A 22894-nucleotide genomic window follows, 5' to 3' on the forward strand; every position below is an offset into this window, starting at 1 on the left:
CGGGAGAGGCGCTTTGGGGGCTCGCGGTGCGGGCGGAGAGGTCGCGGCCCTGGGCCGGGCCCGGTGTGCGGCGTGGGGGGATGTGAGGCGCGAGGAGGGCGTCCGGTCCCGTCAGGGCCTGCGGGAGAGCCGGGCGTGCCGGGCTCGTTCCGCTGCCGTCGGGCCTTGCTGCCCCGTGGCTGCGAGGCGCTGCTCTCAGCGCTGCGCCCATCTCACCGTTTGTTCCTTACCTTACGTTATGAAAGCGGTGTTGGTTCGATTTCACCCAAGCGGCTCCGAAGGCGGTGGAAAACAAAAAGGAAGCTGAGCCATACGCGTGGTACGGTTTCTATTACTGAGATAATTTGGCAGTTGAAATGTCTCAGCGCCGTGCGGTTTAAGGACATGGAGCAGCTGATGCCCTGTGACGTCCGTCAGCCTCATGCCTGCTTTTTACGTCCGGGATCTGGAACGGCCAGGGTTTAGCTGTGGGGTGAGGAGAGCTTAGCTGTCACTGCTTTCCTGCTGGCTAGAAAGCTCATCCCGGAGAAAAACTCGTTTGCTGGAATGTTGTGGTAAAATCGGATAGCTTTTGTGCTGTAATGCTCTGTGCTTATGGTATCTTCAGTACATTTAATGGAGCATTAATCCATTATTAATATGATATTTTATGGTGTCATTTTTTCATGGAATCGTTAAGGCAATCATCAACCCATCTCCACCACATCCCTCAGTGTCCCATGTCCATGTTTCTTGAGCTCCTCCAGGGACAGTGACTGCCACTTCCCCGGGCAGCCTGTTCCAGTGCTTTGTGTCTCTGAGTGCTTTTTATGTGGTGTTTTGCTTTACTTATCTCATCTCCTTTGCTTTACAGGTCAGTAATCTAAGATTAAGTTTAGGCTAAGTGCTTCTAGGAATCCTAAATGTTCTTCCTGTACAGATCAAGCTGCTTACACTTTGTAGGGACTTCCTATCTGCAATCCCCTTATTGCAATAACAGAACACAGCTATTCTACATTACAAGCTTTCATTTTAATGTCTTATTACATTTAATGCGTTCTGATGGCATTTTTTCCATGAGGAATATGTGTATGCATATCTTTTTTGACATTCGCTTTCCCTGCTTCCCAAGCAACTCATCCTATTGCAAGTTTCTTAAGTTAACAGTGTTGAGTATGGTGAGCTGTATTCATCTTGCTCAGACATGTCTGGATTTCTCTCCTATTCCAGAGGCTAGTAGCATGAACTTTGCTCTTTTCTGAAGAAAGTAAGTATTTCACTTCAGGGCTGGGTTGCTCCCAGGTACTGCGATTACAACGTAGAGTCAGTGTAACATATAGAGATCTTGTAGTCAGAACTAGCCGACTTCAAATTAAGTTACTCTTTAGAATGCTCCGGTGACATCCGTGTTTCCGTGTGCCTGTTCACATTCCAAATGGCAATATGACATGAGTCGTTGGAGTCAGCATGTTTTCTTTTGTATAGTAACTATGGAGTTTTGTTCTTTGCCCTTTCCTTGGAATTAATGAGTCCTAGCTGGAAGACAAATAAAGCTAAATGAAAGTGTCTTGCTCTTACAGAATTTTATCAAAGAAACTTAAAGCCAACTTTGATCTTTTCCATATCGTCTCTCTTTGTTCTATGAGCACCTGTCTGTAGCAGATAATGCCCACTGCCAGTAGGACTGTCATTTTTGAGACGTGTGCTTGGTGTACTTCCTGGCACTGAGGCAGAAAAACATTATGGTTTTGGGGCTCATCTGTGAAGATCCTGAATGCTGCTGGCTTGCTCAGCTGTTCTTAGGAGCACCTTTTTGATAGGGCTTGATTCTCAGGTCAAGGAATTCAGCCACTGATCACAATGCCTTCACAGGTTCCCAAGGATGGTTTGTGAGCCAGAAGGGCTGTCTTTCCCCTGGCTCTTTTCTTGCAGTGACAGCAAGTGTCTGTTAGAGTTTCATATAATTTGAGATGGGTAAATCCTTTCCCTTTGACTTTCTAATGCTATAACTTTAATGACATCAAAGCCCATTTAGCACAATACATCCAATGATTGTTGAGAGTGTTCTTTGGTAAGTCAACTTTTTTTTTTTTTTTTCCCTCCTCTCTTCTCCTTCCGTTGTGCCTTTTGATGTCCCTACCTGATTTTGGATATTCTCTTCCTGTAATAATTAAGCTATGTTGGTGGGAAATGCTTTTGCCAGTCAGATTTGGGTATGACTACCTCTACTTCAGTTTCTCTTATAGGTTGTACCTTAGCTTTAATGTTGAAAAAGTTGACCAGTAACCTTGAAAACGGAACTTAAACCCTGCCATCTCTTGGAATTGACCAGAAGTAGTGTAGTAGGTGGTAATCCATCTGGGTCGTCTAATACTGTATTGTTGTGGAGTCATTCAAAAACTGCATTTGCTTTCAGTGAGGTTGTTCAGAGTTGCAGTTGTTTGTCCAAAGGACTCAGAAACCTGTCAGGTAATTGAAAAGTCCATGCATTACCTTGCATTCCACAAAGTTTGGCTGTATATGTGGGCAGTTTGCTTGCACACGTATGGAGGTGTCAGCCATGTTACAGAAGGGCTTCCTGCCTGTTTTTCCATTGTATCCTATGAGTCAGAAGATTGCAGACAGAGAAATGTGGAGAACATGCCATGTACTTTGATTCCTGGTGGAATAGGATGAGGTTTTTGGTCTTCAGCACTTCACTTGCGATTGTCAAAGAAAAGCTCCTCTTTCTTGGACATTTGAGATGAACAGTCATCCCCAGTGTGAATGTGCTTACAATAAAAATCCAGTTGCATAACAGCAGTTTCTTTGTATTTTTATTGGTAACTGCTTCTTAGTAAGACTGGTCTTTTTAGATCACATTTGTGTACAATTCAATATATGGATAAATGTTTTTCCAAATTCAGAGTGAATGCTAATAATTGGTGTTTTTCTAGGTAACCTGGGAGATCGGGCTTGTCTTAGTTGTTCATCCCTGAGGTTGGCAAACAAAATGTAAGTAAATACGAAACATTTTTTCTAAGCTCAGAGCTGTACCAAACTCTTGGTTATTACACTGTAACAAAACACTGGTTTCACTTACATACTCAAAGTGTGAAAATACCAGCTTTATCCTGTTACTGACAGACATAAAGAAGTCTGAGAATAATTCTCTTCACCTAACTGATTGTATGTGGGAGAAAGTGGTATATTTTCCTTTTTCATCCACTTTCACTCTGTGTTTCCTTAAGATGTGAAAGCAGTGGAGTATTATTTTTCTGTTCTTGCCTGATTCCAAGTGACATAATGCATATCGTGAGTTCCATGCATCCTTTCTCCATGGAGTTCCTTAGTGTCTTAAGCATTTAATCAAGGAATCAAGGCTAGTTTGAAATACATAGTTGTCAGTTGGAACTTAGTCACTTGAGCTGTGTCTTGGTCAAACCAAGGCAGTGTTCTGTACATTACAGCCTTGACTGAGGCTCATTGAGGAGATTATGGTTTCTTTTGCAAGTAAATCCAGTTGTTCTGTGCTCTTATGTCACAAAAGGAGCTGGATGAGAGAGTCCATTCTCCTTCTGACCTGCCTTACAAGTCATATTTATGGATATAAATTTTCTAATGCTTTTTGTTGGAATATTAAAATATGTTGTCTAGTTTATTTAGTCTGACTGTTCAGTAAACAGTGACCATTCCTCAGTTTTGTAAGTTTCTATTTTATCATAAGGGTCTTGCTGTCTGATACAAAACATAAAGCGATTCCTTTCTTCTTCAGTCTTGTTAGTTCTGTATCACTTACTACATAATTAGTTGTGAGAGGTTTTAATATACAGACCTCTTTCAAGTCTCAGTTAGCTTTTTTTATAGATTGCTATGACATCTCTCTTTGGGAAGTATAAAAACTTACTGATTTACTTCTGTAATATTAACAGAACAGTTTTTAGGTTGTGGGTTGATTTGTTTGTTTATTTTGAGAAGCTCTTGTGCTGAAAGCTGCTGTTACTGTGATGTTGCTCCTCAAAATAAAATAAACTGATGCCTGCACACAGCTCAGATCCAAAGCAGGGGACTTCAATAATACCAGTACTTGAGGAGAGCTTGGGAAAGGAGCTCTGTGTCCAACATCTTGTAGTGGAAGTGTGTTTAAGGAGATGCATTTCTTGTGTTTTCTAATGTGTATCTACTGTTTCAGGTTATTTAATAACACTTTCCTTCTGACTTCAGTTTGCATTTAATATAAGAGAAAGAACCACATTCTGTTAGTCCTGTGTGCACCACCTCAGAATGACAATGGAAGTTCACGTGTAAAGTTTCTTCTGAAAAAAAAAAAATAACAAGATCTGGGGAGAGAGTAAGGGAGGAATTCCAATGAAATCAGATCTCTCTGATGCTAATCCTCTTCCCCTAACTCAGTACCTGACCCAAGCCTACAGTCTGCAGTATCTTAACTGTTTTGTTTAAATGAAAGAAATAATAGTAGGGGCTTTATGTTACTTTGGTTTTACAAATTTATTTTCAAGTGGAAAGCACTTCTGTTTGCTGCTTTTCATTTAAGTTGAGTAAAATAAGTTACCTTTTCCAAGAAGTTTAAAGGAGAATCCACTGCAGTTGGATTTCTTCAGGTTTTGTTTTTTGTTTTGGTTTTGTTTGGTTGGTTTTTGTTTGGTGGGTTTGTTTGATTTGTTGCAAAGTAGAGCAAAACGCTGCTTTCAGGTTTAGACATCCTGATCTTGAGACTTGTAAATAAATCTCATTAAATAAGTGGTGTATACATATATATTCCCCAACCAACGCACCATGTGTTGTTAGTTTTTAATGCTCTTTCTTCTTTTCTTTTGAAGGACTGTACACTTTAAATATTGCACTGGTGTCGCTCCTGTTTACACGTACTCCAAAAAAGATCACTACTGCTGTTGGACTAAAGCATCGGAACGAACGTACTTTACTCTTATGAGCTCTTCTGGCTCATGGATGCCTCTGGCAGCCATGGGTGTTTTAGGACCCAAGTATCTTCCAGTTAGGTGGTGGCATTCTTCACGTTCTCTTCAAGATGACTCCATAGTTGAGAAGTCCCTGAAGTCCTTAAAGGACAAAAACAAGAAGTTGGAAGAAGGAGGTCCTGTATATAGTCCAACAGAAGTGGAAGTTGTGAAAAAATCTATTGGACAGAGGATTGTGGATGAGCTAAAGCACTATTACCATGGTTTTCGATTACTCTGGATTGACACAAAAATAGCTGCAAGGATGCTCTGGCGAATATTACATGGAAATACTCTGTCACGTCGAGAACGGAGACAGGTACTGAGGAAATACCGATTTCATTTTAGTATCCTTAATGATTGCTCCATTTTATTTAACCTGAACTCATTCTTTGTTGCGTTTTGTTCTTTGGCTTTGTGAATTTCCCTCCTTTGCCTCATGTAGACACTAAGAACTTCTGATTTGATTCCCAACTGTTTTAAGTCTTGTCCCCCCGATATAGCTCTTTGAACCTGCCATTAAAACAACAAAATATTCAGTTTAGAAATGTGACTATTCTGTTTCTAAATGATACGTGAGCATATGTATCTTCTCTTGCTCTGTATCTGGAGGAAAAAAAAGTTGGAGATAATTTTTTTTTTTTTTGCTAGTTAGAAAAGCAGATTTTTCTGCTTTGGCATACGGGCAGCAACTGTGGTTTCTTCTCAAGTTCCCATCCAGTTACATGTGTAAACATGATCAATTTCTCTATTTTATGTTTTTAGCTGAAAAGATGGAGGCAAAACACTTCTAGCAAAGGTTGGTTTTGTGCCGACTTGGTTCTAAAAGCAAAACCAAAAAAAGAAAATAAAGTAGAAGATGTAGTTTAACTTCATGGTTAACTGTGGTATTATTTCCATTTCAGTTCTAAATGTGTTTGTGAGATAATCCTACTCCGAATAGATAACTTGAGAAAAGTCTTTGTTTTACACTTCTGTTTTCCACGTGCCATGCAGCTTACAGTCTTTGAAATTGTGTAAAGATGACAATTTTAAAAAAGTTTTAAAGAACGTTTGAGAAGAGGATTTAGACAATATATGTAAACGTGTTATACAGATAATCAGATTGACTTCTTTAAAAACACAAAACAAAAACACTTCATCTGGTATTGAAAAAATTGTGTTGGATGAGATGTTGGAGAATAAAATGTGTTTGTATTATGGCAGCAGGAGTGGTTGGTCCCTCTGGTAATTAAGTATAAATGTCTGCAGGTTGGTATGCTACAGAGGCAATGTGTTAGATTCACATCTGCATGTCTAAAAACATTCCTAAATGTTCAAAAATATGAATGCTTTAATGATTGGTTATTTAATTATTGATAAGCTTAGCTGCATAATTGAGCATTTTCATGGATAATTTGAAAACAGCACATCTCAGTGAACTATGCACAAATGTTTCTTTTTGTATATCCACCAGATCAGACAAACGACAGAAAGATATGTGTGGTGGTTTTCATCACTTATTGTGTCTGGGCTCTCTGCAGCAGCAGTGGTTGATGCCATTTGGTCCCAGCATTTTCACGCTACTTATTTTTGTTCTACTCTTTAATGCTGGTGTAAGAGTGTATTTGGCAGCTGAGCCAGTTGAAGCGTTGCTCAGCAATAAATTTAAAAGTGTATGCTGACATAAGGCAGGGGATTATGTAGTGCCAAGAAAGAGCAGCTGAGGAGAGCAGGGGAAACGAGGACAGCAGGACCTTGGGAAGTTCTTGTTCAGGGCTCTAGAGTACCGGGAAGACCAAGCAAGAGCAGTTAATTCACAGATGTCTTCCATAAGGCAGGACTGGAACCATTGGCTTTTCTGCCTGTTTCAGATCTGCTGAGCCATACTTCTGAGAAATTGCACAAACAGGAAAAAGGAGAAATCCCACAGAAGTATTTCTGCTGAAAGATGAGAAGTGTGTACTAGAAGGCTTGAACAGGAGCAATGTGTTATCTTTGGATGAGCACGCCCTATCCAGTCAGTAGAGGAATTTATTCACTAGATTCCTCTTCAGTGCTGCCGTTCAGTGAGCATAGAGCTGTCTTTCTCATAGTTGTGTAGTTGTTTGGCCTTCCTGAATTTTATTTATTGCAGATGAGAGCTTCCACTGTTGATTATCTTATTTTAAATAAAACAGAAGTTTCTTGCATAGATAAAGTTGGTGTTTAGATTGGTAAAGCTTCTCTAATGATGAAATCTGTGGGCATTCCAGTGCAGAAATTGTAGGGAAAAATAATTTGAAGAACTACAGCTGTTTTACTTTCTCAATCTAAGCTGTGTACATTCTTCATACGGAGGTAGAGGATGTCCTGCCTCTGGAATGGAAGAGTCGTGATAAGCCTTGAACCCAGGTCAGTGAAGAGCAAACTGGTCTACAGCTGAACGAAACTCCTTGCACGTGCTTCTTTAAAGCCTTATTTAGGTTTGTTTCAGCACAGGTTTTTTTTGTTTGTTTGTTTTTAAATCAGATCATCCTTAAATTGTAGTGTGACAACTGATTTTAAAGTCTTAAATCTTTGGTACCAGGTATGTAAGAGCTGCGCCTGAAATTCCTAGTATTTGAAGTGCATACTGCTTTAAATGTAATAAACAATGTCTGAACCAACAGTCCTAGAAAATCTTATCTTCACTCAAATTGACAAATGAGTTACTTCTGCTTGCCTTTTCCTTCCTCTTTGGAAGCAATAATGGAAAGATATCTGAGCAATCTAACCACATTAACAAGCAGTTGCAGCGTAGTTAACGCAAGGAAGCTATTGCTTATGTAAACCAAAACTCAGTTACAAAATTCTGCTTGTACAATTGCTGGCAGGCTTTAGATTCAACAGCATCACTTATGTACACTTAGATGGTAAGTCAGGAAAAGTTAAATGTGTAAAATATGATACTGACTGTTTAAAAACTAATTTCTCTAATGATGCTTTTTGCAGCAGGGATGTTCAGGGCATTAAATGCTATAGAATTGGTGTCAAATATATTGGCTCTGCAGAGCCTTCTGTCCTGCAGAAGAGTGAAGAGTGGAGTGGTGCAGTACATGAGCTGTAGCAGCAGGTACAGAGCAATCACAAGTTCTTCATGCTACTGCCAAGCAATGTGTGGAATTGTGCACCATTGTATTCAGTTTCTGTGCAGAGCTCTTAGTGCAGGTCCGTGATTTATGTAAGCTGAGCCAGGACTGTGCTGCTGCAGCCTGGCTTGGTGCTTAAATGCAAGATGTTCCCCTTGCTTACTCTGTTTCCTTTTGTTTTGCACTGATCTGCATCTTGTGTGTGTGTTTATGGGTTAGTTTTAGCTGAATTGGAGGTGTGCCTGCTAGTGCACATTTAATATAGCATCTCAGGTTAACTTAATCTGGTCGTAAAACTGCTTCCTTAGATTTGGATTTCATCTTAGATGAGTACCTTCAGTACCTACATATAGAGAGTTAGTAGAAATAGGAGCAGTATATTGCATTCTGTATATTTTTTTGAAGGGAAAATGTCTGTTCTTCTGACTCTTAACATTCCCTTCTGAACTTTCTTACATCCTTTTGAACTCTCTGGTTGTCATTTATCTGCTATTGTTGGAGTGAATGGAAATGCCTTTGAGTCTGCAAACAATGGACAAAGCTTCCTTTCTGGGAAACTGCATTTTTTTTTTAATATAGAAAGAAAAATGCCGGCCTTTACATCTGCAAAGCTTGTGCTCAGGCTGCATATAATACTTCTGGATGGTTTTATGCTGAAAAAATGGATTAAAGCTGTATTGGTTTTGTACTCTAGCAAGGCTGTTCCGTAGCAACATGCAGCCTGTACTGGCTGTTACTCTCCAGATTGGCACAAGCTGTGGGGAGGTGATGCAGGGGGGAAACACACATTTACTTGTGTGGTAGCATTTCTGTTACTATTTTTTGCCAGTCATAACTGTGTTTATTAAGTCATAGTGGTGACTGACAGTGCTGGGACAGTAGTGCACTTCTGGCCTTCAGTCTCTGATTTAGAAACTGATTTTATTCCCAGGAACTGGTTATTTATGTTATAAAACAGCACACTTCTCTAATACAAACAAAATTACTAAGCTCCACAGTCGTAAAAAAAAATTGATTTTTAGACTGTACAACCTAATACATGTACAAAAATCAAAAGGATGATATTTATTTCAGGCCATTCACAACTCAATAACTAATACAGCTGCCTGCTGCAGTGGGCTACTGCTCTAGAAAAGCCATGATTGAAAAACAACAACAAAAAACAACAACAAAACATCCCTCTGGAAAGCAGAGCTCATTACCCTGGATTTAAATGTATGTTACAATTGTTAGAAGGCAGAGGGGAGGAGCCCTTCATTTTACTCTTGATTACTCAGTCCACAGCAGCTCATGCATGTAAGAAGTGATGGAGCACAAATAAAGATGAATAAAAGAGGTTAAGCAGCTTTAACAACAACAAATGACCACCTCCTGTTTTCAGGTGCTTTTAAGAGGTTTAAATGAGATACTTGCTCAGTAATCCTATTGAGACACAGTGAAGGTTTTGAAATGCTTTCTATGGTATTGAAAATGGTAACTCCAGTGCTCTGTAGCATATGGTAACTATAAGAAAAAGATACCAAAAATTGACTGACTTCTTCACATTCTTTCTTTCTGTGTTTATATCCTTTCTAGCACTTTCTAGTCAATACACGTGTGCAGGTGTTAGTGGTAAGGCAGCTGAGAACATCAAGGGTTTTTAAATAAATATATGAAACTTTGCTTATCTGTACATTTGTTTTATTTCTTCCAGTTTCTTCGGATATGTGCTGATCTCTTCCGCTTGGTTCCTTTCCTCGTTTTTCTTGTTGTCCCATTTATGGAGTTTCTGCTTCCAGTAGCTCTGAAGTTGTTCCCTAATATGCTTCCCTCTACGTTTGAGACGAAGTCTAAAAAGGTAAGTCTGAATTTGTGATCCAGGAAGATGTTTGGAAGAACTTACGCTTATGCTGTGAATGTTATCTGAACGTATTTTATACCTGCTGCACCTGTTTGTAGTATCTCATAATAAAAGCAGTCATTTAATTCTTGGTTGTAGGATGAAGTGTGTTTTCTTCTGAAAAATATGGTGTTATAAGCAACAAGCATTGCAGTGGTTCGTTTTTATTTTTATTTTATGGGGTAGGAAAATGCATATATTGTTACAGTCCAGATCACAGTTTACAAATTATTTTAGTCTAAAAAGATTTCAGCAAGAAAATTTGGCAACTTACATTCCATTGATACTGAGCTCTTCTAATGATGTGTAGAGCTTTATATTACTGTATAAAATTATAATATATTACTACTAAATAAACAGTTAAGCCAAAGTAAAATTTATCAAAGTAAAAGTTATCAAGAGATAAGGAATAAAGAGATGAGCATTATAATCTAATCTAATAATATATGAGCATTATTGGTAGTTATGCATTTCAGTAGGGTTAGGTGGTCAGGATTTTAAAGTAAACAGAGCTTCAGTATTTGCTGAATTGTGTTTCAGTTTCTTGTTTTGTCATATATGGATGGAAAAGAAAATTGTTTTTTAAAATATGAACAGGTGAAAAGCTGCTTAATTTATGAAATAAAAACAGGAAATAATATTCAAAAGTTCCATATACGAGCAATTAAACTTGAAATGTGTTTCTGTAAGACAGAGGGATTTTAATGCTGAGCACTCCAAATGACCTAGTGTAGACCTGTGTTCCGAGTATTTTTTTATTCTGGTATTTGACCTAAGTAATGTTTTAGCTGCATCCAACACTTATTTTAGTTCATTATCAACGATGACTATAATCAAAGTATTGGTGAATGTTTTTTGTCTGCCTTCATGCTGTTTTGATAGGTGCATGTCAGCAGTAGTAGGTGAGGCCTTAAGATGTGCTTTCCTGTTGGCATTGCACCTCGAGCTTCATGGAGCCTCCAGCTGGTTGGCCTGTCTTTCAGTGTGATTTGGTGATCTTTGTGTCCTCTTGTGAAGTGTGTTACAGCAGAAGTTCAGAAACAGTGTATAAATAACTTGTCTGAGGGCAGAAATTGTGGTATTTTAGCACAGATATTTCTGGGTGAAACCTAAAAACCAACGTTGTTTTTTCTTTTTTTGCTTCTTTGTTTTTAACAGGAGGAAAGATTAAAGAAACAACTGAGAGTAAAGCTTGAATTAGCTAAATTCCTTCAAGATACAATTGAGGAGATGGCCTTAAAAAATAAGGCAGCTAAAGGAAATGTTACAAAAGATTTTTCAACATTCTTTCAAAAGGTAATTGTCTCTTTTTTTTTTTTAAAGCCTTTTTTTGTTTGTTCCAACCCCTGCTATGGGCAGCCACGTCCCCCTCTAGACCAGGTTGCTCAGAGCTCCATCCAGCCTGGCCTTGGATGCTTCCAGGGAGGGGGTATTCTTTTCTTCTTATTTCTTTATTCATTAGTTAATTCAGACATCAAAAAGATAACATGTGCAGTGAGTGGTAGCTCATGTTGTTTTTGGCCTGTTTTTATGAACTTTGAGTATAAAATGTGAAAAAATTATTTCCTAATTACCTGATTAAAACTCATTGGGGAAGTGTAAAATTTGCACTCCCCCTCCCCCCTTTTTTTTTTTGTTATATTTAATCCTGCGTATAAAAATGTTGTTTCTCAGCAGTTTCTGTGCTGCTGAAATCCTTCATGATAATGACTAGAACTTGGGATTTTCCTGATATGTTTGGTACAAAATTTCTCGTATTAGCAAGCAGGTGCTGGAATAAAGATTGAACGTCAGATATCTGCGTCCAAAATTGACTGTCTTTTAGCTTGTTAGTGTTTCCTTTCACTGAGTTGGAGGTAAGCTATTCTCTGGGGAGATAAAGAATATCTTCCTAAATGTTCTCAGCATAGAATTCATCTCCATCCACGCACGTTTATGATTTCTGTAGTCATGGAGCTGTCAAGACAATAACTATCTGCTACTGGCAGAGGCTGGGAGTATGGCTGAGAGTTTTAAGCACTATAAAGGTCACCAAACTCCAGGTATTTTAGACTGGGCTTTTCAAGCTTGAGCTTTTCCTGAGAATAAAGTTTTTAGAAGATGAAGTAATAAGTTGATGGCAGCAAATGGGTTACCTCAGATAATGGTAGTGCTGTTGAATGGTTGTGCAAGTATCTGCTTGCAAAGGCCATGTACTTGCAAACTTATTTGCAGTCATTTGTTTCTATTCTTCATGTGCAGAAGATCTTGACTGGTTAGTTACAATGACTAGCAGCTGAAGCATGCCTCTAGTCTTTGTGGACTCTGGGGAACATGCCACTGTTATGATTCATATTTGGAGCATTTCATTTTTATCTGAAACAACTTCTCAGAATTTAAATTCAAAGGTTGATTTCTATGGAAATTAACATGTATCACTCCACACTTGCTAAGGGGAGTTCCAACTTCTTGTGATGACTAAAAAGAAGCGTCAGGATCTGCTTTCCTTATGCGTGGGTGTGCTTTTTATGACCATAACTTTCTTGTTTGTGCTACAGAGATGAACTTTATTGATGTCATTTTGCTGTAATAAGAAATACAAAAGAAAGGTGAAATGTTTCCCCACCTTTCTGCTGTTCTCTTATGCTGCTTCTGTGGTGAAGTATTTGCCAGGAACCATGAATTACAGTCATAACATGTTTCCTTCAGAATTCCAGAACGTACCTGCCTTGCTTTGGAACTCAAGATGAAGTTTGTGTGCAGTCTCAGGAAATAGGCTGTTTTCCTTTTTTGTGCAATCATACAATCATTTGAATTGCAAAGGACCCCTCAAAGGCCATCTAGTCCAACTCCCTTGCAATGAACTGGGACACCTACAGCTCCATGGTGCTCAGAGCCCCGTGCAGCCTGACCTTGAGTGTCTCCAGGGATGGGGCGCCTATCACCTCTCTGGAAAGAAGAGTGATGATAGATGAATAAACCAATGTTATTCTATCTAATCTAAATCGCCCCTCTTTTAGTTCGAAGCAAATGCAGTTCTGGGGAGAGCTTAGGTAGGTGAAAATTAGTGTTTCATAGGGCACAAAGGTCACAAAAATTTTGCCATTTGAAATCACAGTGTGCTTCTTGGTATATCTTCAGAGAGAAGTAGTTTCAATGTGCTTTTGTGTTTACTAAGTACGGTGCCAGAAAGTGCACATGCCCATGTGACTCCTGTAGCTACTGTTTATCCTCTCAGATATTTTGAGTTATCTCAAGGCAGTGCCACTTCAGAGAGAGTACTCATTAGTGTACACATGCATCTAATTGTTGGTTTTTCTAGCCATGTATATTACACATTGCTGTTGGAAACTGTTAATATCACCAATACCATTCTTTTTCCTTTTATAGGAAGCAAGTACTTCTTGAAACAAAAATTCTGCCATGACTTCCTTTTGTCCCATTTCCTGTTAGCAAAACTGATGCAAAGTACCTGACAAGTGAAAACAGTTTTTACTGTTCAAAATAATGCTCAATTCTGAGACTTGTTTTGAAAAGCTTTTTGTATCTCTACTGTTCTTACAGATCAGGGAGACTGGTGAAAGACCCAGTAATGAGGAGATCCTGAGGTTCTCAAAACTATTTGAAGATGAGTTGACTCTGGACAATCTAACCAGGCCTCAGTTGGTGGCACTTTGTAAATTGCTGGAACTTCAGTCAATTGGGACAAATAACTTTCTTCGCTTCCAGCTGACAATGAGGTTGAGAAGTATAAAAGCAGATGACAAAGTGAGTCATTCTAGATATATACTTGTTAATACTGTTTATGTGTAAGAAGAGAAAAGTGTGTGTGTGTGTGTGTGTGTGTGTACATAGTTTTTCTAGGCATTTTCCTCCTTGTTTTGAGCTAACTTGCAACAAAAAGGCTTGGACAGCAGTGTAATGTTCGCTTCTGTCTTATGAATAGTGGAGGCTGCTTTGTGTTACCACAGCAGCCTCTAGTGGCTGTTGTAAAAATGCAGGCAGGCTTGTGAGTGTGCACTGGTGATTCTTCAGATTTGAGCAGTTACATATTGAAGTTTATTCTGTGTTTTGTGAAGATGATTGCTGAAGAAGGAGTTGACACCCTGACTGTTAAAGAACTGCAGGCAGCGTGTCGTGCACGAGGAATGAGAGCCCTTGGTGTGACAGAAGAGCGTCTCAAGGAACAGCTTAAGCAGGTATGTTTTTGCAAGACTGTATACACAGACTTAATTGCTAACTATGATTTTTTTGTTATCATTCTGACAAAACCATTTTAATTCTCCTCTCATTAAAGACTTGGCTAAAATAGTCTTCTTAATAAGCTTTTGTCATGTGTTCCCTGTAAGTACATAATAGTGGTACACTTCTGATTTTTAGCTGGGTCGTGATGTTTTCATGATGTTTAAACATTCAAAATATGTTTTCACTTATGCCTCTTTGTCTTGTGAATTATTGCTATTAATCTATGAAGTGTGTTTCTCCTGGTAAATTTCGGAGGAAAGAAATCTTATCTTTTGGTTACCTGATTCAGAAGAAGATGCATATGAAAAAACATATTCTTCTCTTCTTCAGATACTTTCTCAATGAAATCCCTGTATTTCTTTACTGTTACAGCCTATAGTTCCTGTATTAGGATATTTATCAATAACTAGAGGTTAAAAAAAAATGTTTGCACTTTTTTTATATGATGTGTTGATTTATGAGAAGAGAAAGACTTCAAAATGCTGAAGGCTTTTGTTTTATGTATTTCATTTGTAGTGGCTAGATCTGCATTTGAACCAGGAAATCCCTACTTCATTGCTCATTTTATCCAGGGCCATGTATCTTCCAGACACGCTTTCTCCAGCTGATCAGCTCAAAACAACACTTCAGACACTACCAGAGAGTGTTGTAAGTGTGATTTATACTATCTGTAACTAACTTGCAGTACAGTCACTGAAAATCTGTTTAGAACAGTAGATGTTCTTGGTCTCTTTCCTTTCCTTGAAAAAGCTTAAAAAAAAAAAAAAGAGAAAAAAGGAGAGGTGGAGGAGGGAGAGGTTTACATGGATGATGTTAAAACATAGAAATGGGCTGTGGATGGGTTTGATAAGGCAAATGAAAGGCAGCATTTTGTTGCACAAGGGGAGAGAGTAGTAGTGTAGGAAAGTACAGCATGCACTTATACCTAGTTATGCTGTAGGCAATACAAAGGTGCTGAGGTGAAGTGTTTGTAGGCTCTGTACTGCTATGTTAGTTAGGGTTAATAAGAGATGGATGTGAAGTTTTAATTACTATATGGATTTTTTTTTTTTATTCTGAATATTGGTGGTTGTTCTAGATGAATTCAGTCTCACATAGGGATGGGATTTCTCAGGCCATATTTAAGAATGAAGGGTGAAAGTGATTGCAATTTTCTGCTTCATGAAGAACAGAGGTGGAAATGTTCATAAGTGAGATTCTGTTATGGTTGAAATACTGCATTAACTTGGAAGTTTGTAAGGTTTTATTGTTATGTCAAAAAAATGAGAATTCAACATTTCCTTTTTAGGCTTTTTAGGGCAATACTTTCTTAAAATTTTTTTGAAAGTTAAGTATGAGACATGGCAGACTGGGATATCTCTCTTGACTTTACTAGTTTCCTTTTGGCACTAGAAACTATCATGGTTTGCTCAGTTGCTTATATGAATCTGGCTTTGTCTAAAAATAGCGTGTGGATAGAATTACCTTATCTTCTTTGCAAGACTTGCATTTTTGTTTCACCATGTGTTCTTTTCTGAGTTATTTTTCCAGTGTTACTGTTCAGACTTTTGGTTTGTGGAAGAAAGAGGTCTACTGAAATAAATCACTTTCACTAGTGGGATTTGTTTTATTTTTTTAATGGGAGTTCTTTCTTTTCTATCATAATGGAAGGGAGTTATCACTTAAAAATAAACATTAAAATTAGTTCTGTTTCTTGTAATTCAGAAACAGAACGTTTTATGGGGTTTTCAAATATGTGGTCCTCCAATAAGTATAGTAAACTAAAGAACTGTTTTTCTTCGTTTACCTTATGAAAACCGTATTCAGTGTTAAACTCAGCTAGTAATTGAAAATGGGTGCACAACTGTTTACTTTTTGATCTCTTCAAGACTGATTTTTTTCTCTGATAGAGTTCTCAGAATGTTTCAGTCTCTGAGTGAACATACTGAACTTTCATTTATGCAATTCCTATTCTACTGTATAACGTACTACTAAGAATTCTGTGCATCTCTGTGCATTTAACATACTAATTTAGTTCCTCAACATAGAGGCCATAAACCAAACTTACATAGCATGTAGACAGAATTAGAAACTGCAAATTAGAAATGGCAAAAATGAAACTTGTAGTACAGACAAGTTCAAGAAATGCATTTAATTCAGTGTTTTATGATGAGTATGTCAATGTTGTGTAGAGAGAGACTATTTGAAAAAAAATATATTGGTGCTCTTGAGAGAATGAAGAACAGATCCCATTTTCAGAATAGAAAATTCTTATTTTCAAAGAGAATTTTTTTTCTGAAAAATGGAAAAAATAAGAACTTTTTGCAATTTCAACTGTATTCATTAGCATTCCTATACTACCTGTCTCAATGATATTTGAATTTTTTTGCATATATCAACACACAGAGACTTTTGTATACTTCTTGCATTACCTTTAGGCCAAAGAAGCTCAAGTCAAAGTGGCAGAAGTTGAAGGTGAAAAAGTAGATAACAAAGCACGACTGGAGGCAACGCTTCAGGAAGAAGAAGCCATCAGAAAAGAGAATGAGGAAAAAGAGATGGAAAGAATATCTGAAGCTGCAGAGAAAGCCAAAGAAACTCTTCAGGTTGCAGCTGTGGTAAGTTCTGTTCTCAGCTACTGAGAAATAAATGTAAGTGGTGTAAAATTAGCATGTTTTGAGTGATTGTCTCTGTTTTGAGTGTTGTCTGCAAGAAACCAGACTTTAAATCCACTTATGGAAAACGTGGAAAAATATTAAAACAAAATGCAGCATAGGAGGGTTCAGTGTGAAACCCCAAATGCTACCTGTCTTATGTATCTGTGATTCTTCTTAATCAGAGTGATAAGAGGAAACCTTCAACTCTCAAGAGAGTAAGAGGCTTGTGTTTGCTTTGTTTTTTAACTTTTTGGGCTGGTTTTCTCATTGTATTTTCCTTAGTGTAAATTATGATTGTTCTTACTTTTTGGCTTTTTTTTTTTTTTTTTCATTAGGTAGTATCATTGGTATAATGCTTGAGCATAAAAGCTGCTGGCCTGGCTTATTGCATGCCTTAAGCCTTATGTGCTCACAGGCATGGTCCATTAAGTGCAGTTGGGCATTTTAGTATGAAACCACTCAATATGTTGAAAGTTTTTAGTGTTATAAAAATGTCTGCATCTCCTTTGGCAATTACTTGTATTTTAGGAAACCATTCTTTGCTGGTGCTAATAAAGATAATGCTATCTTTGTTTTAATTGAACTTTTTGGGTCTGTCAAATTTAGAAAGAAGTGGAATCAGCAGTAGATCTTGAACCAGCTGTTCTGCAAGTTAAAGAAAGTCAGGTGGCTATGGGCAGCAAACAAGAGCTGGCGAAAGCAGATATGGAAACATTGAAAGATACAGCACCCATTCTGGAAGGCATTAAGGTAATGTGACTGCAAATTGTTAATCACTAGTGTAACAACTGAAACTGGCTCATAAAAAATTCAGTATCTCCTTTGTCTCTATTACTGAAACTAATATGCTTATTTTGTGGGGGCATTTGTACTGGCTGTAACCATGATGGGTCTATGGATGTTTGTACTTAACATGAGGAAGGTGTGGACATGAGTAGGTAAAGGTGAGTGGCTTTTTTCCTTTTGAAGGGTACAGATAGGACTAAAGCATTCAGTAAGGAACTAGACTTTCCAAAGTTTGAACTAGTCTGTGCTAGGTCTTGATTGACTTCTCTTAAACAGATGTGTGTACTTGTATGTACACTATAAAAATGTTTTTAGTGTACTTTCCTGCCATTTCTTTAATATGTTGTTCAACGTGTTTCAGCTGTACCATTACAGAGGTCATTAATTAAAAAGTGTTAAACAGTGTACCTCAATATTTTACAGGATACATCAATATTGTACTGTCTTCTGTTTTTCCTGGGCAGCGTCATTATCTGTTATTAGCATAACATTATTTGATTAATAAGCAGGTTCTAATGGTAGCAGCATCTGAGGAGTACCGAAAGATTGTTCGAGGTTGAATAATTAAGGGAACTAAACATTTTGCTTCAGACTATTTTTTCACATTAGTATGCCATGTTGTCTGTTACAAGGGGGGAGGGAGTGAATATTAAACAACTGATTTCTTGAAATTGTTTAATTTTATTTGTGGCAGAGGAATTTTTCAAACAGCTACTTTCTGATAGTCGAGGTGTTTTTTGGGGGTGAGGGTTTTTGTTGTTTTGCACTTAAAATCAGAAGCGAGGTTGATGTCTGTATAGGTAGCAGTATAGTGAAACTGAGCTGTTGAAGGGCCTGTAAGTAGTCTGTGAAGTTCTGTGTTAGTTTCTTGGAAGTATATCATCATTCTATTTGTTTATTGCATCCTTGTTTACATGTGTCTTTCTGTACTGTGCTTATACGTCTTTTCAGAGCTTTTTCCTTCAGAACAAAAGCTGGTATCTGGGTAGGATTTATGTAATACACTAGCTGGATCTGCTGTCATGGGATTTTAGCATTTTTAATGAATCATTCTTGAAATTGTATTTTTGATGTATTCTGTTGGGGATTCAATTTTTTTCTCAACATTTCAATATAGACTTTGCAAACTTTGAATGTTCATCCATATTATTAGAAAAGATATTGAAGATTTTGTTTCAGCTCAACATCCTGAACTTTGCTCCGCAAAATCTTGTGTGATGAGTATTTCCTGTATGTGATGCCTGAGTCATTTCTCAGTTATTCAGGTTTTCCATTCAGTAGAGAAGGAGGTAAAACATTTCTTTTTTTAATGAGACAACAATGTACAGGATTTCAAATAGCCAAAACCCTTGTAATGAATCATAGTACCTGAACTTGATACTAACATGCTTAAACAGTACTATGGCAAGCTAATTCTCAGTATTTATGATTTCTGTGTGAAGTTCACAATGCCAGTCTATACTGTGTTGGCTCTGAACATGGACGAAGAATCTGAAGTGTGTCCTTTCTATCTAGTGAATTTATTTTATTTTATTAGGGAAATCACACATGTCTCTCACTAATTTATGTATATTTTCTGTTACAGGGTGAGGAAATAACTAAGGAGGAGATTGACATGCTGAGTGATGCTTGTAGCAAGCTGCAGGAACAGAAGAAATCGCTAACAAAGGAAAAGGAGGAGCTTGAGGAATTGAAGGGTGATATCCAGGAATATAACGAGGTGAGATTTCTTAAAAAATGGTAATAATAATACCATTTTTAATACCAAAACAAGAAAATCTGTTCTTGTTCAGATTTAGAATAAATGAGCTACGTAGTTAAAGATTATCCTACTTGGATGTCTGTTAGCTTGTATTTGTTAGCTGAGTCTTATACTGCTTTAGAGGACAGTGCAGAGTTTTAGGCTTTAAACACGTTAAACAAGTAGTTAAAATCATTGGAGTAGTTCCTGTTCCTACTCTTATTCACAGTGTGACCAGAATAACAGGTGCTGAACATGCTGCAGTTCTTTCTTATCAAACATAATGTCAGTATTTTAGATGCCTTAAGTTAATTGGGATTGTATTCAATCTCTTGAAGGTTGTGTCTGGGTGCTGGAATGGGCTGCCCAGGAAGGTGGTAAAGAACATTCAGACGTGTCGAGGGACATGGTTTAGTGAGAACTATTGGTGATCAGTGGATGGTTGGACTGGATGATCTTGTAGGGTTTTTCCAATCCTTGGTGATTCTATGACTGTGGCAAATACCAGTTAAAGAATTTATGAAAATGGCTACAGTGTTAAGAGTTGGTTCTGATTTCACTTTGGCTTTGTATATCATCATTTAGATTTCGTTTACAAGGGGCACCTGTCTTGAAATACTTATCTCTTAGACTGCAGTGTCATTGAGAACTCAGACCTGCAAAAAGTTTTTCTTCCTGACCATTTCTTCTAGGACTTGCAAGAAATAAAGGAGCTTTCTAAAGCTGGCCAGGAAGAAGTAGTGGAAGAATCAAAGGCGAGCAAGCGACTGACCAAAAGAGTGAACAGGATGATTGGTCAGATAGACAAAATTATTAATGAGTTAGAGACGAATCAAAGGACAGTGGATGTAAAGCTTGATAGAGGTGATAGTCCTCCTGCTGCTGGGTAAGTGACTTGAGAGCACTGAATGTTCTTTCTGAAATATGTCAAATATGGTTGAAATAAGGGTGGAAAGGCAACAGGTATAAATTCCTTAGATGCTAGCCTGATTGTATATGTTTGACACCCCGATTTTCAGAACCCCATCTTTTTCATGCATGTAGGCCTAATGATGATGCAGGTGAAATCACGCCTTCAGTAATGCTACTCAGGCAGTGAGTGTGCCTTGTGTCATTAATTTAAACAGTATGCAACAGTTTTGAGCATATTTTTGTTTGTTCTGCTTCAGTAGTGAACGTATTGGGGGGTGGGGGGGGAAATGGCAATAAAATCCATTTTGTCAGGTGTAAGGAGGTAACTCTTTGAAGAGAAATGTTAGGACATTTAAAGGAAATAGAAATAGTTTTACATGGCTCCTTTCTGAAGACTTAATTACAATAAGAAACTTAAATGAAATGTAACAATTTTCATTTCAGATGTAACTTATGAAGACCTGTAGAAGTGTTGATGTTACGGGAGGGTCTTTCAAGCAATCATGTGTTTCACAGTCATATGTTACTTGTTATGAGTACTGAGATGCAGATAAACTGTGACAGAATTTTTCAATCTGTGTTTGTAAATGCAGTATTCATCTAGTTCATTTGCTTCTCAGCTTCCAAAAAACATAACCCAAACAAAAATAAAGATTTTGTTTCAGTTCCATCCAGACTGTTTTCTTCCAGTCCCCAGGGGAAGCAGTCATTCGTTTCAGATTTTGTATAAGATTGAGGAGGCCATGTGAAAGGTGCTACAGGGAGTTGTTAATCAAAACCATCTTAATTTGTAAATTAAAAATAAAATATAGCAACTGTTTGCCCTAGATGTCATTGTACTTAATGTAATGAATGTCTTTGGGAGAAAAACTCAATCTGTAGTAGTTCTGGGCAACCTGATCTTAGTGAGTGGCAACGCTGCCCGTGGCTGGAGTTTGGAGCTAGGTGATCTTCAAGGGTGATCTTCCAGCCCAAGCCATTCAATGATTTTTTGTAAGTGAAAATGATTAACTTAAGCAATGTTTAATTGTAAATGCTTTTTTGCATTCTGTTCAGGATTATAAATGATTATTTATTATTTTACAAGTTACCTGCAACATAGTGACTTTCAATGCTTGTCTTTTGTGACTTTAACTCCTTTGGAGTAACTGTTTGCCATATACAGATTGTGCTTCCTCTTTAGGGAGAATCTCATCAGTATTGCTGAGCTAATTAATGCAATGAAACAAATCCAGAAGATTCCAGAGGAGAAACTAACGAGGATTGCAGAGGCACTAGATGAAAACAAAGATGGCAAAATTGATATAGATAACGTTGTTAAGGTAAGTCTGTGGAGTATTTGAAGAAAATAAACTTAGGAATTCTTCAAATGTTGTGCCTATGACAGTCCTGACTTAAATTCATATTAATGTTTTTTGCAAGAATTGCAAAAGAACTTGATGCTGTCTATTTACAGTACACTTCCAGAAACTTCAGTGGCATCAAGGAGAGATTCTTGTCATCTTTAGAATTTGTGTGGCTGTTTCAGAGGGGGATGATGATTCTTATCCTATGTCTGTTACCTCCATTACCTTTAAAGCTGTAGGTTTTACTTGCATGTGTAAAGGTGTGTGTGTGTGTGTGTGTGTGTGTGTGTGAAAAACATTATATAAAAAAAAATGTTTGTGTATATATATTGTATATATTTACACGTTGTGTAGGGTAATTTCGTTATGCTACTTACAAATGGAAGGGAGGATGGAAAGAAGTTTTGAAAGAGCTACTTTATGTATTAGACTTCAGTAATACCACAGATGTATACCTTAAATATTTGATTATGACTTATTTCCTATGGTTGAAAGACATCAGACCATCGTTTTGCTCTTTAGATTCATTGTAAATGACTGAAGTCAGATTATGTATGTTTTACAGTTACCAGCTGATACTTCTACTGCTAGATAATTTGGCTGTTATGTCCATTTCTGCTCCTTTTGAAGTAATGTCTTAATGCTTTTGAGAGGCATTTTATACTTGGTGACTATTGAATTCCTTATCTGAAAGTAGAGTATCACATACCTCTTCTTAACCTTTTTTTCTTTTTCATCCTTTTTTCTCATTTTGCAGTTTTCTCAGGTTGTCTCCTGTGTTCTCCTTTTGTTTTCTTGTTTCTTTTCTATTTTAGAGATGTCTTGAAACTTATTTCCTCGCAAGTAACTTTCCTACTCGATACAGAATGGCCAGCTAAAAAATATAGTAATCAAGTTTTTAAAACTCTTTTCCCGTACTGAAGTTGTCCAGTGATGATGGCCTCCACTGTTGGTCTGAACAACTGTTACATTGAGTTACATTTAACAATACAGGAAAAATGAACTTCCTGAGTTATACTAATGAGCAATTTTGAGAACATGAGCTATGTCAAGAACTATTTTGTACAAGAAATTTTATAAAGGAATTTGGAAACTCCTGCTAACTCCTTTTTTTCATTTGGCTTTCCAAAAGACCCACTTCATTTTTTGTAAATGTCTGCCTTTTTTAGTTGGCCTCCTCAATAAAGTGAAGCATATGAAATAAATTCTATCTAAGTAAAATATATTAGATTTCAAAAATATTAGATACTGAAATGAAACTTTCTGTTGAAAGTGATATAATAAAGGGACATGTCTTGCTAATGTTCTAAAATATGGCTTTGTGTGCTAAAGCTTCTGAATATT

General features: G+C 37.4%; 1 protein-coding gene across 1 annotated transcript in view; it reads left to right on the forward strand.

Moving 5' to 3' along the window:
* The window catches only part of LETM1 (leucine zipper and EF-hand containing transmembrane protein 1), a 35427-nt gene that overhangs the window by 7510 nt on the left and 5023 nt on the right, over positions 1 to 22894 (forward strand). Inside the window, exons 2-14 of the mRNA XM_010710443.2 lie at positions 7 to 319; positions 2916 to 2973; positions 4800 to 5256; positions 9720 to 9863; positions 11064 to 11201; positions 13449 to 13652; positions 13964 to 14083; positions 14646 to 14777; positions 16547 to 16726; positions 17372 to 17515; positions 19137 to 19271; positions 19985 to 20178; positions 21370 to 21526. Coding sequence (XP_010708745.2) covers positions 7 to 319; positions 2916 to 2973; positions 4800 to 5256; positions 9720 to 9863; positions 11064 to 11201; positions 13449 to 13652; positions 13964 to 14083; positions 14646 to 14777; positions 16547 to 16726; positions 17372 to 17515; positions 19137 to 19271; positions 19985 to 20178; positions 21370 to 21526 — 2376 coding nt within the window. The remainder of the gene's footprint in view (positions 1 to 6; positions 320 to 2915; positions 2974 to 4799; positions 5257 to 9719; positions 9864 to 11063; positions 11202 to 13448; positions 13653 to 13963; positions 14084 to 14645; positions 14778 to 16546; positions 16727 to 17371; positions 17516 to 19136; positions 19272 to 19984; positions 20179 to 21369; positions 21527 to 22894) is intronic.

This window comes from Meleagris gallopavo, chromosome 4, assembly GCF_000146605.3.
Source record: "Meleagris gallopavo isolate NT-WF06-2002-E0010 breed Aviagen turkey brand Nicholas breeding stock chromosome 4, Turkey_5.1, whole genome shotgun sequence".
Classification (NCBI taxonomy): Eukaryota; Metazoa; Chordata; class Aves; order Galliformes; family Phasianidae; genus Meleagris; species Meleagris gallopavo.